Source organism: Lygodium microphyllum, chromosome 8 (assembly GCF_053477565.2).
Source record: "Lygodium microphyllum isolate KBCC chromosome 8, Lygodium_microphyllum_v1.1.10, whole genome shotgun sequence".
In the NCBI taxonomy this organism is placed as follows: Eukaryota; Viridiplantae; Streptophyta; class Polypodiopsida; order Schizaeales; family Lygodiaceae; genus Lygodium; species Lygodium microphyllum.
In genome coordinates, this window is record NC_141142.1 from 25,921,249 (window position 1) to 25,938,635 (window position 17,387).

Genomic DNA, 17,387 nt, shown 5'->3' on the forward strand with positions numbered 1-17,387 from the left:
CTAGACATCGTGGGTTTCGAGCAGAGCCATCAAGCACCTCATTTGGATCAGTATTCTTCAAGATATGGCCAAAATAGTATATAGGGATAATCACAACAGCATGGTTACAGTGAACAGTTTGGTCAGAGATGTAAGGGAAATGAAGTTGAAAGTTAAAGAGCTCATATCCATCATTGATAGGAGCATTGCAGAAGTGTCAAATGTTCAACATGATGCTTATACATATGGTATATCTCATGAAAGAGAGAATGGCACTAATGCTTATGGATGTGTTTCCCATGATGCTCCAGTTCATGGATATAGTGACTATGGATCTTATGTCTTTTTTTCTTCAAATGGGCAAAGTCTTAGAAGTTCTTTTGGGCAATATGGATGCCATACCTCATGCCAAGATGATCAAGGTGATCCTTATCCAAATGGTTTTGGTCAACAACAAGGTGGTTTTGTCTATGGCAGATTTGATCATGAGAGTAATCATACAAATGCTCATGGCCAGCAGCTTGATGCATTTGGGAAGTAGCAAGGATATTTTGGAGGGACGTATGCATATGAAGATCATGCTTCATCTTTGGAACCTACTCCAAAATACTTTGGACAGCATGCTGATGATCATTCCTATGGGGATGCCTATGTTTATGGGCAGCATTGCAGTGTTAAATGTAGTTGTCCTGAATGCTTCCAAGAGCAATCTTATAGGAATGAATATCATGTATCTTGTTTCCAACAACATCTAGTTGACGATGGGCAGCATGAACCATGTAATGCAGGAATTCATTATGGTCAGCCTATGGATACTAATGCAAGAATGTATACAATGCAAACCGAAGAGGTTAACATCATAGAGAAAAATGAAGAAGCTGATGAAGAAGACAACACTCAAGATGAAGATGACAATGAAGAAGATATACAAGAGAATGATCAAATAGAAGACCAAGAGCAGGAATTTCAGAATGAAGATAGTGACGAAGATGAAGATCAAAATGAAGAAGAGAGTTTAATCGATAATGAAGAACATGAGGATGCAAAGATATGTGATGATGGTTCACAAGGAGAGTTAGTTGCAGAAATGGATGAGAATGCATATCCATATGATGATGAGCTACCTTGGGATAATCATGTTGATGAGATACATAAACCCACCCTTGGTCATGATTCTTATGATTCCATGGTTGATCTACATCAGCCCATAGTTGATCAAGGACTGCAACTATGTAATGGCATTTCTTTGGATTCTCATGTATATGATTTTGAATATGGTGCTGATATGTCATATGATTTGAATGCATCATTTCCCTATGATCTAGGCATTCATGATGGCAATCATGAGTTCTTGGGTGGTTTCCCATTTGACCCGGGAGGTATAGATGATATGCATGATTCTTGGACAGGTACCCATGATTATGACTATTATTTTGAGGGATTTCCTTTTGATCCCGGGGGTACTTGATATCTTTATTTGGAGTATTGTCTACAAGGTAGTAACTCATAAATGCGTGCTACAATTTTAATGATTTTCCTATGGTTACTACATATGGAAAAGTGCATTCCAAAGACAAGGTAGCTTACAGTCCAAAATTTCTGTCATAAAATAAATTGACTTATCTCAGTCAATTTGCAAGATTTATGATTGGGGAAGGTACTATATGATGTCTACTTCATTATGACATCTCATATGCTAAAAACCGACATGTACTTCAAAAGTTATGGCCATTCTCCTACAACAGCCCTGTTTGGACAGCAGCCAGTTTTCTCACAGTTTGGCATGCAAAAGGTCTTCTTTTCATGGAAAGTGCTTTCTTATCACTTGGAAGATGAATGGGCATGATTACTATCATCCTTGACTTGGATTTAGTCCATTACTTCTTGGTTTTGAGGACAAAACCATCTTCAGGATGGGATGTTTTGTCATGAAGGAAAATACAACATTAATATTTGCACCTTGGATTAATTCCAGCCTTTGTAAATTCAGCCCTAGCCTATGTGTACATGTGTGAACAGCCCTTAAGTTTGGAAAGAGTGTTAGAATAAAAGGGGACTAGAGGCCAAAGGCAAGACATCTTTTGATCATTCAATAATCTTGGCTTTACCATTTTCTTGGAGTTAGCTTCTTCTTAGCCTATGAAGCACTTAGCCATGGCCGTCATGTATTCTTGAATCCCCAACCATTAATACATGATGAGGATGTCTTGGTGCAATAGATTTGTTAATTCTTTGTTGTAGCTTAGTTAATTTTCAATTTCAGTTAGATTTCATTCCATGGTTGATTGCTTTCATTACAAAACAATATGGTTTACTAATGCTATTATCTATTCCATCACGACCATGGGAACAGATTTCAATGGATTTTATCACTGGTTTACCTAACACTAAAGCTAACCATGATATGATTTGGACTGTTGTAGACAGGTTTAGTAAACAAGCATATTTTATTCCATGCAAGAAAACTTTAATTGCATCTCAAGCTGCTCAATTGTTTTTGAAAACTGTTTTTACTGACCATGGTTTACCAAAAGTCATTATTTCTGATTGTGATTCTAGATTTTGTAATAATTTTTGGATTACTTTGTTTGCTAACTTAGGAACAAAGATTGTTTTTTCATCTGCATTTCATCCTGAAACAAATGGTCAAACAGAAGCTACTAACATTGCTATTTTAGATCTTTTGCGTGCTTACACCATTTCAAAGCCACACACATGGGATACATATCTACACTTACTTCAGTTTGCATATAATAACACACCACATACAGCTACAAAGAAAGCACCATTTGAAGTTATTTATGGATATTGATTGCCTATACCTTTTACATCATTATCAAACAAAATTCAAACTGCTGATGATATTGCTAACATGCATGCTACTATTTTTGATGAAGTTAAAGATATGATTGCCAAAGCCCAGCAATCATACACAAAACAAGCAAATAAGAAAAGACAGGCTATGAGTTTTAAAGTTGATGATTATGTTTGGTTAAGAATTGAAAAACAAAGATTACAAAGTGTAGATAAGCACCCCGTTGTCAAATTAGCACCTAGATTTTATGGACCATTCAAGATCATACACAAAATCAATGACAATGCATTTAAACTAGAAATACCACAACATTGGAAAATCCACAATACCTTCCATATCAATTTATTATGACCTTTTAGAGGCCAATTACCTATACACTCTGTCTATGAAAACCCTCCTTTGTTAGATGATGAAATTGAAGTCTTTGAGCCTGAAGCTATTATAGATATTGACTTTATGACCACTAGAACTAGCTGTAGATATTCTAGATATTTGGTCAAGTTTAAAAATCATCTTGTTGAAGAGGCCCAATGAATGCATGTTAGAGACCTAAATGCTTTCCCCACTCCGTTAGCTCCACATGATTGAGCTAATAGCAATTGAGGACAATTGCTATCCCACCCCGGGGGTATGATGCCAGGAGGCATATTCCATGGTGGATTCCGTGAGGTTTTGCGGTGGATTCTGTAAAATTTTATTATTATCGGGGCTCATACACAAAGTGGATTGTTTGTGTGAAAAGTCGATGGGGACGTCTATCCTTTTCGGGCATTTTGTTAATTTAATGTGTAAGTGGGTGATTCCATAGCGGGTGATTCCGTAAAATACATATTTAAATTAATAAACGTTTATGAGTTTTGAGTGCACACTCGTAATAAATTAAGGTTAGAATTGATTTCTAATCAATTTATTTTTGTAGTTGAAGATTGCTAGGTATTCACTTTTGTCGGTTTAATTGTATTATTTTTCTAACAATTATGAATGCTTTAGTTGATGTGTAGAGCAAGTAACGGTGGCAATGGGAAACATTGGAGGATAGCGTGTATTCAAATTATCATCAATTTTTGATGGGCGCGTATCTTAGGCATGGCGCCTATATTTTGTCGTGCTTATTTATTAAAGCGCTTGATATTTATTTATTATGTTTGTATGCGCATGGGCGCACAATTTAAATATTTGTATTGGACATTGTATATTGGGAACCGCTTGACTTCTTGGGCGCTCAATAGCTTTAATTCTTTAGTGTCACAAAAGCAAACACAAAAGCTAAAGCGTGCTATTTTGTAAATTGGGCTATTATTTGAGCTAGAAGATGAATAATATAAAAAATACATGCTTTGTGGAGCGCTCACACAAGGCATGGGGGGAGATTGCACCCAATTGGTCTCTTGTTCATGTCGTGCAAGCTTTCTTCATTGGTTTTTGTGTAAAAAGTAGAGTTCTTTTGTTCTTGGGGACCTTCTGGCGCTCACTATGCGCGCATACGGCGATCGATCTGTGCACCAAAATTGGTCATATGGTCTTTACTTAATAGCTCATACATATGTACCCTAATGGGATGACTTTATTACAACCCATTTTTCTTTATGTTTACATTACCTTGAAACATGCTTTCCATTAATTAACCAAGTTTTAGTGTCAATAATCTTGAAACTATGATCACTATATAATTTTACATGTAGCTTTGCTTGGATTTTGCATATTGTTGTAGTTTTTCTTTTGCTTGCCATATTGAGGCTATCATGATTGTTCTCCATTTCTTAGGAAGAGTTTTGAGGGGAAAATGACATGACAAACTTTTTCAATGCAATATGTGATAAAATGGTTTACTAGGTATCTTGATAGATCTTATAAGGATAATCTCCATATGGATGTGGATATATTTATTTGTTGTCTCTATTAAACCAAGCCTTCTCCCCTTCATTTCTTTTCATGACTACGAATCACGACTAGTCTCACTTTTCTACTAATTCTTTTGGATTTTGAGAGCCTCCTTTGCTCATTCTAACACATCTCCTTTCTTCTCGATTCTCATTCCACCCTTAAATCTCTCTCCTATTGTCTAACATTTGCCTTGCTAGTGTTCAAGAAAGTAAAATGCCTTGCAATTTTTCTCTTTGGGAAAGAAATACCACAATTTGAAGAAAAACACGTAAAATTTAAAACTTACAAACAATATAATCACAAACATGGTACATACATGTACTTTGATTGTAAAACCGCTCAAGATGAATAGAAAGTTCTTAGTTAATAGTACCATTGTTCCGGAAAGTGGTATCTACGCTTAGCTCACCATAGATCCCTTAGGTGGTTAGCTTTGAGTATTTCCTACGGGGACTCAAACCTTGAGGGATTTTAGCTTGCTAAGAAAATATGTCAAATAGCATATAAATTTATGAAAAAATTATGTTCAAATTGATTGATTTGCCAATTTAAGAAGAATGTAATTGAATTTGTGTACGTTTCTCGAATAATATTTTGCCGAACCTCTTCGTTAGGGAATGGAAGGTTAGAATCCTTGGTGCTGCACGTCGTATTCAAGAATTCCGCTAAAGCTTGTGAGTTGTAAGTTGTACTTGTCTGATCTCCGCGTCCATAAGTCCACCTGCGGCTTCTGCGAGTGAAGTAGCTGCTATCATATTTTAAGCTGTGGCTGCTCGCATTTTTAAACCTGTTGCGAACTCGCTTGTTCGATTGTGCATGTCGTTTCGATAAGCGTTGACATACCGATAGGCTTGTAAAAAAGGGTGATGTGAATCGTGATAGCCCGATAGACGAGTTGTCAGATGGCGATTATCTTAGCTGTAAACAGCGCCGCTGCGCGTGCAACAGGCACACAGACTGAGACCCGAGAGAGAGAGAGAGAGAGAGAGAGATCTTCTGTTGACTGATGAGCGCGTCGGCGACTATGCAGTAGCCGATGCGCCTATAAAAGGATGGCCTAACCCTGACAGGGAGTTCATATTCGACACTCGATTCTCGGTCCACCATTCAGTCTGTCATGCCCACCAAAATGCTAAGCCAGCTGTTACCTGTCCTTATCGTCATCCTGGCCATAGCACTATGCTCGTTACCGCATGCGCCCACACCCGCCATCGCCACAGCTCTGGTAGGCCAGGTGAGCCGTGCGGCCAACTCTGACGCATACACACTGAAGCTGTCGCTCGGGACGCCGCCACAAGCGCAGCTGCTACCCTTAGACGTGGAGGGAGCGGTGACGCGGGTGCGATGCGGCCTCGGGAGGGGGGCCTTCGACACGGCTTCGTCGACGACGTTCCGACAGCGGCTGGCGAAGTGCAGACCGGAGGCGGCGGCGACATGCGGGCTGGCGGACGACACGGCGACGCTGAACACGACGGACGGCGCGAGGCCCGTGAAGCCCTACGGGGTGAAGGGGGTGCAGTTCAGATGCCTGAGATGGGCGGCGGCCGGAGCTCCGGAGGCGGCGATGGGGGGCGGGGCGTATGCTTTGCCGGCGCAGCTGCAGTCGCTGTCCGGAGGGAACGTACAGGCCCGGCGCTTCGCGTACTGCCTGCCAGGGCCCGCCGGCGTGCCTGGGCCGGCCTTCTTCGGCCGCGTCGACAGCTACACCCTGCAGTCCGGCGTAGCAATCAACGTCTCCGGCATCCTCGCCGGCCCCGGCACCTCTCTCTCCACTTCCTCCCTCGACGGCACCTACTCTGTCGCCCTCAAGTCCATGGTCGTCAACGGCAAGACCCGCATCAGCGCCCCTCTTTTCCTTCGCATCAGCACGGCCCGTCCCTACACCGCCTTCGAGCACTCCACCTACATCACACTCCGAGACACCTTCCGGCGCGCCATCGGCTACGGCTCCGTCACCCCGTCGTCGCCCCCCGTCCGCCCATTCGACACCTGCTTCAATGCCTCCCACTTCGTGCCCACCCGCGTCGGCCCCTCCGTGCCCCCAATCGAGCTCTACTTCCGTGATGGCGCCATATGGACCATATTCGGTTGGAACTCCGTCGTCCCCGTCCGCGACGGCAGCGACTTCTGCCTCGCCTTCGTCGACGCCGGCGTCGGCCAGCCTTCCGTTTTGGGAAACTTCCAGCAGCGCGACAACTTCCTGGAATTCGACGTCCCCCGCTCTCGCCTCCGGTTCAGTGGCGTTTTGGCTTTCTTCCGAACCCTCTGCGCTGATTTCCTCTTCTGACACCATAGCGCTCGCCACGCAAACAAATAATACAAATCTCAAATGTAGTTGAAACTCAATAAAAGTCCACTTCACTTAGACCTTAACATGAAATTACACCTTAGAATGTCGAAGCTTGTCCTTCGGGCACCTTGGGATTGTTTCCTATCGCCTTAAATAGCTCCTCGATTATTTGTTGTGCCACTTGTCAAATTCTTATTGACCTCATGTAAAAATCAAATGCTATTAATAGCAACAAGAAAAGTAGTTGCTGAAGTGAGAAACACTCTCATTGAAAGCAAGGATGTACATAAGGTGCCAAAAACTTTTATGAACATCAATCCATCACAAAGAGCATGCTTCTCAAATCATCAAGCCTTAACACCTTCGGGTGGCACATCTTGACCCTCCATGCATACCATTGACACTTTAATAACCTCTACCCACATACATTCCAGGTTGTCTATTAATGTTCAAGGCTCTGATGGTGTTAGCTAGCATAATTCAACGAAGTCCATCAACCTCACCATGGCTTTGTCTAACCCACCCCCCATGAAGCCTCCCACTCCCACCCCAAGAGTGAGACTAGCTATATATAGAGGAGCCTAACCATGTCTCTCACTTTTCCAACTTATAGGTAAGTTTCTTAAGGAGTGCATCCTTCTTGGATGAAGGACTCTCTTAGTGCGAATAACCTCAAGAGCATATGATGCATTGAGTGGATAGTTCTAAGAATCTTTCAATGAGCCAAGTTCCATTCTTTGCATAGAGATACTTAAAAGTAAGGAACTAAATCATTTGCAAATAAAATTGGATTACTTGTTCTAGTAAGAGCAAGAGATAATTCTTGATTGTTTGCTAGACTTGGTTCTTGGTTTTTTAATAAACATTGGGGCAATCACAAAGTTCTTTATATCTTTAATATTTGGTTCTCTCATGGGCTATAGGTATCCTAGATATGAAGCATTGAATTAGACAATAGCACTCAAACATACATGAACTCTTTTCAATGGGCTAAAATCCTAGTTTAGGCCATGTTAATTCATGGTATGGTTATTATTTGATGCTATTTGGATTATATTATCTCTCGCTAGGACATATTAGTCGATTAGCATTTGTTTGTCAATAGTTTAAATTTGTGCTTTAATGTTATGCTCATTGTTTGTAAGTTGTATACATAAATTACTTATTAATTATAATATAAGTGAATTACAAAGGGGGGGGGGTGTAGAAAATTTTGCCCAAAAGAGAAACAATGACATTTACCTGACCCCAATGGATTTTATATAGGCTTTTGAAAAAGCCCTCCAAGATTTAGATTGGGCTAGACTTAGGGTTTCAAGTTCACCCAATTTCGTAAATATCTTGGTGGGCCCTAGGGCTTTTGAAAAAGCTAGAAGGGCCCATCGAGATATACAAAAGCAACTCTAGGTCAATCGACATAGCAAGTTTCACCGATTAACGTTATTTTTGATATTATTAATATAAAATCATAGAATTAATGATGTATTATCATTATAAGTTTGCAAATGCATAATCATATCATTGTAATCCCTATATTTGATTGTTGCAATACAACTATGTTATAAAAATCATGGCACTCCTATCACTTCTAGTGAGAAGGGATTCACTTTATGTGAATGTAGCACAATATGGTCAGTGATTGGGGGAGGAACAAAGAAACATGTCACATAAGCATGATATTTAACTTCAAGAAACAACCCTAATCTCACACTATCACTTTGAGAAAATGTCCTGAAAGTAATGAACCAAGTCATTGAAACCCCATAGCCAACACAACTTCATGATGAATTCAATATTGTGCAAATAGAAGGAGCTCTAGATCATCATATCAACAATTTGCCACTGATCCCATAGAAACTATTGAACATCCTACCTCTAATAAATCTAGAGTGACCTCCTTAGTCTTGTAAATTCAATGTGCTTTGAGACAAGAGGTCATGGATGTGCAATTGCTCCAATTTCCTCATTTTTTTTGGAGAATTCTCTTTTGATTAGCATCCCATTTAGATCAAGAATGATGAATTTCTTAACCTTGCTAAAATTTGGAACCACGTACAACCATCTTGGCCAGCTACTAGTGAAATCTCCTTGATCCTAGGGTGGACAATGTCTAGATCTTCCTTCACTTCATCTAGTTGCATGTGTGCATCGGTCATTTGACTAATAGCCCCACCAATTCACCTACCTTGTCTTCCGATTCTTTAATTGTCAAATAAACTTATAGTGTAAACTTATTTGAGTCTATTTGAGATTCTCATTGAGTCTATTTGATTGTTAAAGGTCATCATGCATTATCGACACTCCTTCTTGTCTCGACTTCAAGTTTTGAAGGGTGGTCTTATCATTCATTGCTCATTTGTCAATATGTTTGAAAGGCTTCTAGTTGATTGCATTTCAATATCCTTAAAGAGAAATATGATCATTGTTGGATGGTATTCATATATGAGCAATCCATGCAAAACAAGGCAATAACCTTGTCTATACACATGGCAAATAGGAATATGTATTAGGCACATTTGAAAGCATTTCCAGCTCATAATCTACATTTGGGAAGAGAATAGCATTTCTATGATTCACCTAGGGGTCAATCTCATCCACATGCATCCCTTGAAGAGATTGAGCTAACCATGTTATGTATGGTACATTGAAAATCAATAATCAAGATATAGGCATCAAGATAAGGGACATCAAGATTCATATCAAACTATTGTTGATCCCACGTCACATGTTACAAATGTGATGCATCCGTAATCAATAAAATGCTTACTTGAATACAAATACTAATCAAATGTGTCAACATATTTGCCAAGATAACATCCATTTCAACACTCAATATGTCTTGATTATCATCTAATATCTACATTAAATTTAATGTCCATCTCTTCCTAAAATGGACATTTTCCATTGCAATCCAATTTTTGTCCTCTTAAACTTAGGAAATGAGTATTTACCCTAGTCATGTATCTAGATCTTTGTTATATTGATTCAAGAAGGTCTCTACACACTCAAATCCTAATTTTTACTCAATTCATGGATCAAAGGGAACATGGGTTCTCAAGATATCATTGCAATAATAAACCATTAAACATAACATATCAAAAACCACATAAAGAGTTGTATGCCCTCTCTATTTTCACAAATGTGTAGCTAATCACATAATTTTTTGAATGAGAAAAATGATATAGAGAGTTTAAATTACCTTTCTCTAGAGAGAGAGACACACACATAGAGAGAGAACACAATGATATGAAAAATCAAAAGCACCTTTTTTAGAGAGAGAGACTCAAACATACACACAATATGAATAGTTATGCAAAAACTATATGTTAGAATTTACAAATAAGCAAACTCAAACTCAAAGGTACTAATTCAAGATTCAAAGAAACACATTTCCATAAAAAAAATCTTACATTCCAAAAGGATTAGAACATCACAAGTGAGTAGTGCAATCTAAATTGTTGAAATAATAAGAGGTGCATATTGTTGTAATATTAAGGGGTGCTAGTAGTGCCACCTAAATTACAGATCATTTGTGAGAGTAAGGCATTCAACCTATCCCTAGCCACTTTCATAGATGTTAGCTACCCACACTTGGAGGACACCTAGTTCTTAAACTATGCAAAGGGTAAAGTGCAAAGTGCAACCGCTCTAGAAAATAATAGGATCCCATGCATGGTCCTCCTCCCAAAGAACCTTTCGCATGTATTGAAAAATGGTATGCATGAAGTCATTTGTTTCATTAACTATGGTTGTCAAAGCATCAATTGATCATCACACTTTAAACAACAATCTCTTGTGAGAAAGCTCCACATCCATAGTCATTGACTTATCCTTCATAGTGAGAGTATCCATTTACTTTCTAGTAAAGTTTCAACTTCGTAGGCACTAGATGTTCCCCTTATATAGCTTGGGTAGACATGCAATGAATAAAGGCCTCTTTCTCTAGCTATGGCTTTCATCTTATGCATATTGTTCCACACATAGGAAGAGAACAAAAGCACCTTCGAAATATGAGCACAATAGTTTGTGCTAATGGATACTTGTCGTTTTACGAATTTATGAAGCCTTTATATAATGCGATGAAACACCACACATAAGAAGTTTCATTCAAATAAATGATTAAAATTTTATCAATAAAACTATTATTTCTGTATAATTATGGTATATACTTAAAGAGGGTGTTCCTCTTCATGCCCCTCCTCCTAAGCCTCGTTCACATACATTTTAGTATCATTGAGATTTAAACCTTAAGCTCATTTATATAAAATGTTGAGCACCATAAAATGATTCTATAAAAAATAATATTATTCCACTTAACAATACAACCTTAACATGTAGTAGGACTTAGAAGATTGATATCTTAATTGGAGTATAATCATAAACCCTAAACTCCCACATTTCTTTTACTCTTTACTAGTTTGTTTCCTTCAACTTGGCTTATATATCACAAAAGTGATCCTTAAATCAAATTATAAATTATGCTTTACATAACTTTATTTTAGTCCTAAGGTAACTCAATATAGAGAGTCACTTATGAGCCTTCAATGAAAAATGAAAATTAGTACACGTGTGTACAAAAACTCCATGGTTTACAACCATTAAAATTTTTAGATTTTTAAAAGAAAAGATAAGAGTGAAATCACCACAATGAATGCATTATTTCTCTATAGAGGTGACTTGATTATAATAAAAGATAGTATGCTAGAGACAAGGGTTTTTATCGTGTGTGAGTTCGCACAAAAGGGAATCATCATTGTTTTATATTTCTTTAGAAAAGAGAAGAGTGAATTAAGCCACTACAAAAAATAATATACCTATAAATGAAAATGCAAGTTATTGTAGGTGGGCATAAAAGCCTCATGATTTACAACCATAAACTTTTTTGGATTAAAAAAAAAAGATAAGAGTGAAGTCATCACAATGAATGCATTATTTCACTATAGAGGTGAGATAATTATAGTAAAGGATTATATGCTAGTGAAGGGTTTTTAAAGTGTGCGACTTTATACAAAATGGGATCATCATTGTTTTATTTTTCTTAACAAAAGAGAAGAGTGAATTAAGCCACTGTACAAAAAATAGTATACCTACCAAAGATTGAACTTCATTATAAAATAATATAACTTTGTAGAAAATTGGACCATCATCATATTAGGTTAGTAGGTGATATAAGTATCTCACTCAATGATTATTATCATCTAGTATGCTACTTCAAATAACTAAGACATATCCTTCTAAGCATTGGCAATGACATTGGCATTGCTACTTCAAATAACTAAGGCGTATCCTTCTAAGCATTGGTAATGACATTGGCATTTGGAGCAATATTAAGTTGAACACAACAAACACTTCTAGAATTTTGTTTTTATAGGAATACCTTTGTGATAATCTCTAAGTAGTTGTATATTTTAATTTGCAATTTTACCCTTATCATATTCATTCACATTAGGGTGTATTCTCATTCAAAAACATTGAGATAATATAACTATACCAAAGTGCCCAATTGATTTGGCATCAACTACGTCAATCATCTACAATGCAACTTTGGATGAGATGACCCCTATAGGCACATAGACACATGTAGAGGAGAGGAAGGGAAAGGGAAGAGGTCCCTTTGCCATATGTTAGAGCACGTTGTAGAACCTTCTTGCCATAGACACATCACGATTCCATGCTCCTTAGACATAATAGACAAGCTTATGTAGGCTCTTGGTACATATCCCCTCTTTGTCTCTACATGAACATGGTGGACTTGTTTATGCATGTTAGCAATCTAGCTCAACATCCTCTCTCTATCTTAGCATCCTTTGACTATGTCTCTCTCTCTCTCTCACTCACTCATTCTCTCTCTAGACTCCCTCTCTCTCTCTCTCTCTCTCTCTCTCTCTCTCTCTTTCTCTTCATCTAGCTTATATAGGTTCTTGGATGGGCATCCTCTCTATCTTTGTGCAGACATGGTGGATAGGTGCATGTAGGTAAGAGGTTTGGCTTGGCATCTTCTCTTCATATCTACATCCTCTTTCTCTCTCTCTAAGTAATTTATCTCTTTTTCTCTCTCTCTCTCTACATTGCAACTTGAAGAGGAGGATGGATGCCTTGCATCCTTTATCCCTTTGTCTCTCTTTCTTTGTAGAACAACTTGGTAAGGAGCATGGATATATATATACATATATATATATATATATATATATATACATATATATATATATATATATATACATATATATATATATATACATATATATATATATATACATATATATATATATATATATATATATATATATAGAGAGAGAGAGAGAGAGAGAGAGAGATGGGTATGTGTAAAAAGTAATGATATTATAGATTAGTTTGGTATGCTACTTCTTTAGTACATTCATAATTACCTTGTCATGTGTAAGTGTTTAGTCTGGAGTTGGTTTCTTATCAATTCATGTAGTTTTTGTTTACAATGATGTTTCTTATCCAAGTAGTAGATTTACACAACTTGATGATTCCATTAAGAAATTAACACTGATTATTCATTTAACTTGTAAAAGAAATGGACGTATATAAGGCTTGTGAAGTAAATCAATGCTTATCATTTTATAACACTTGTACAAAATCAAACTATTAGAGATGTTTAAATTTTCCACATTTGGATTAGGCACATCCATCATGTTATCTTATGGCTCTTAATAGTCATCCTTACTATGCTAGCAAGTAGTATAGGTGACTTACTACTAGTAAGGTTGGAGCCATGTGGCTTCCCCCACTCTCCATGCATGCAAGTTCCTAATGGTGGTTCCTACAAACCTTTTGCGCTAAGGCTATTCTTAAGTGTTTGAGAGCTTTGTATTGATGTGTGGCATGCTCCATTTAGAATACCCCTTGAAGAGTTATGGCAATTTTATCTATTGAATTGAGACCTTTCCATGAAGATTTAGTGGCTCAAAATATTTCTTCAAGACATCCAAATACTGTACATTGTAGAGGCTTCTATCTATTTCTTCATCCTCGTTAGACACTTCATTTTCTCATCTATTTTCTATCATTCGTACAATTGTAAAATAGAGTAGTACTTTGTTCTATCCATGTTCTCTGCCATTGTAATAACTTCCCAATTTTGTTTTTGTGGGAAAAAACTCAAGGTAGGGATGGAATGTAAGAAATTGGGAAGAGATATATTTTTAGCGAGTTTGAGAAATAATGCCATGGCACACTGACATAGGTATAAAATATGTGGAGACTTATCTTTTTTCATCATTCATTAATACGGAATACAATCTCTTCATCTCACCTCCTTCGACACGCTTTCATGGCTTCTCTCACCTCTTTCCTATCTTTCTAGTATTTCTCTCTCCTCATCAATCTTTCTCTCTTCAACACTTTTCTCTCTCCCTAATCTCCTTCATTATAGAAAGAGATAGCAATGTTGCAAGGTATTGTGCATTAGTCGAAGGTTGTATAAGGGGAAAAGGAGGTACTTTGATACTTGTTTAAGAGTAGCTTGATCCCATGTCTAGATGTATAGATAGACAAGGAAATGCTCTTAGAATTAAGCTCATAATTGCTAGAGAGGAACAAGATCTATGGTCTATATATGCACATAGTATCTCCTTGGCACATGCTAAATTGTGGTTAAAGTTGAAAGAGGTAAGTGAAATGAATTTCCTCTTGGTAATATGACCCTATCAAGAAATGGTAAGTCCCATGGTTTAGGAAATATGATATTGGAGGACATGCATAGCTGTAATCTTATTGTGCTTGAGGATTAATTTCAAGATCTATACTTAATTTAACAAAGAGAAAGTAGTGCTACTATACACTTGGCATAAGAAGCAAAAAAGGGATGATGTGGAGAGGTTTTAGACTCTTGTTGGAGGAACATCACATGCATGCTGTGACAATTAGATTTAATACACTTTTCCTCAGGGATGAAAGATTAATGTAGAGAGTCGAATAGAGGTGGTTTCAAGTAGGCAATATCCCCCCTTTTCCAATGAATGGATGGTTTAAGTGCGTGGAGGTAGTTATTAAAGTCATCAAGAGCCATGGCAAGCTTGAAGCTTGCCATAATAAGAATAAATTTGATCAATGTGTTTGATGCAAAGTAATCTTATGTTTGCTCTTAGTCTTCATCCTCATGTTGAGATTCTTGTATAGTGTTGAAAAATTATATGCAAGAAATGGAAGACCTAGAGTTTAAAGTTCCAATATACAAGCTAAGAGTATGATGAAAATATACAAGGATGCCCTAAAATCATTTTTCTTCAAAAATCTCAAAAGGAAAAAACATGGAGAAAAATTAGTTCAAATTCAATATTAGGATGGAAAGACCCTCATTAATGCTTGGGAAGTACATTTTGCTTGTCAAAAAACACTCGTTTGGAGTTGTTTGGAATGGAAGAGATACTTTCCAAAGAGTATGGCAATAAACTTTGCAAACTCATGATGGAAGGATATCCCCACAACATTACGATAGAGATGCTCTTTGGCTAGATTGACCTTTCTCAAAAGAAGAATTAGAGTTTTCTCTAATGAAAATGATAGAAAAAGGCCTCAAGCCCTGATAACCTACACACAAAGTTCTTTCAAGGAAAATGAAAACTTTGTTGTGATTGTATGGCTAAAATGGACAAATATTGCTTGTTTAACAAGTCTATGTTGAAGAAAATCAATCAGGGAATGGTTAAATTAATCCCCAAAACCCCCAATAGTTCCAAGATGTCATAATGGAGGCCCCTCATAATCCTCAAATTTTTGTATAAATTTATTGCTAAGAATGCAACTTTAAGAAAATGAACATGGGGATGATTGAATTAATCCCCAAATACCTAAGTAGGTCCAAGATGTCAAAATGGAGGCCCTTCACAATCCTCAAATTTTCCTATAACTTTATTGCTAATAATGTAATCTTAAGAGTAAAATCTCTCATTCCAAGGCCCAACCAATGTATATTTTTTGGAGCGCCTACCAAAAAGTATGCTCGAAGATTTGGCAATCAAAGGTCATTTATAGTCTAAACTTATCATGGTTAGGCAAACCATATATATGTATACACATATATACTCAGGTACTCACTTATCTAATGTTAAGTAACACATGAAAAGTATTCTTTATGAGAAAAAATTACATGGAAGTAAGAAAGTTTTTGATTTACTATGCCTCCTTACACTACAATATAGGTGAGTTTTGGTGATAAAATACATTTTAAAACTTCTCTTATAGCCATATTTGGTGATAAGTGCGAATTTTTGCATGAATTATAGCCAAAATTTATATCTGGTCCTATTTTAAAGCCAAATTTGTGAAATTTTCCCCAAAAAGAAAACACAAGAACCTAATCCAACATTCTATTTTGCTACCTCGGTTGCTCATTAGGACTAGTGATCACTTCAACGAAACACCTTGATTGGGTGAAAGTGCAGTATAAGAATAAACTAGTAGCTTTGTTTGATGCTAGCTTGTACTTTCATAAGTCAACTGATGGTGTCTAAGGCAATCCTAGCCCTAACTTTTATTGTAGTTGTGCCAATGTCTAGAAATGCATACTATGATAACTTGGAAAATATGATAAGGGATTTGCTTTGGTTGAAGGATGGTGGATAGACATGGCATTATATTGCATAATTGGACATTATCAACTCAAATCGTGTAGATGGAGGTGTGGGTCTATAGAAGTCAATGAAGGAAAAATCAAAATGTCTTATCTTTTCTTTAGTCAAAGGATGGGTTATGGTCAACCTTGGTAAGAATTCTAGATGCATTGACTATGAACTCTAAGTGGAGAAATGTATTGCTTACTAAAGGGCTTTTAATAACTATGAAAGAGTGAACTGAGGCTAATGCTATAGCAGATGTGTGGAAATGGCTCTTTGATATGTGTTAATCATTGGACATGATGGTTAGGCATTAGGAATATATGGATTTTTGTTGATGCTTTTGATCCACTATTGTCCTTGTAATACAAAAGTCTAAATTGAGTGTTGTACTAGTCTTCAAAGGCATAGGATATTGGAGGGTCACAATTTAATGTGGTACTTGTAGTATGAAAGATCTTGGTCGATTGAAGCAAGACCACAACCAGAATAATAATGAATTTGAGTGGCTAAACATTGTAACGAAGGAATAGAAAAGATGACCAACATATATCTAATATTGTTTACTATTATTACATGATAAAAATTTGCTAAATAGAAGGAAATGCCTAAAAGAAGAAAACAAGAACTTAAATGGAACCCCTTCAATCAAGTTGATATTTGTTTCTTGGAGTGTTACTTAGGGTTAAAATGCATACCAATTACCTTAGTATCTATATTGCATGAATGAGAAAAATAGACAATAGACCATCTCTTCTGAGATTGTCTTAAAACTCAGTGCCTTTGTCTCATAAAGTAAATAAATGGGTCAATGATATTGGATTTTAGGATTGACAAA

The 17,387-nt window shown here is 37.1% G+C and overlaps 1 protein-coding gene across 1 annotated transcript; it reads left to right on the top strand.

Annotated features, from left to right (window-relative positions):
• Nucleotides 1–5,664: 5,664 nt before the first annotated feature.
• LOC148032077 (chitinase CLP-like) lies at nt 5,665–7,572 on the top strand. The gene has a single exon (XM_087682704.1). The coding sequence runs from the start codon at nt 5,796–5,798 to the stop codon at nt 6,963–6,965; it is 1,170 nt and encodes a 389-aa protein (XP_087538830.1). The 5' UTR covers nt 5,665–5,795; the 3' UTR covers nt 6,966–7,572.
• The last annotated feature ends 9,815 nt before the right edge of the window (nt 7,573–17,387 follow it).

Coding starts and splice junctions, on each gene's coding strand:
- LOC148032077 (XM_087682704.1), top strand. CDS start 5,796: ATGCCCACCAAAATGCTAAGCCAGCTGTTACCTGTCCTTATCGTCATC.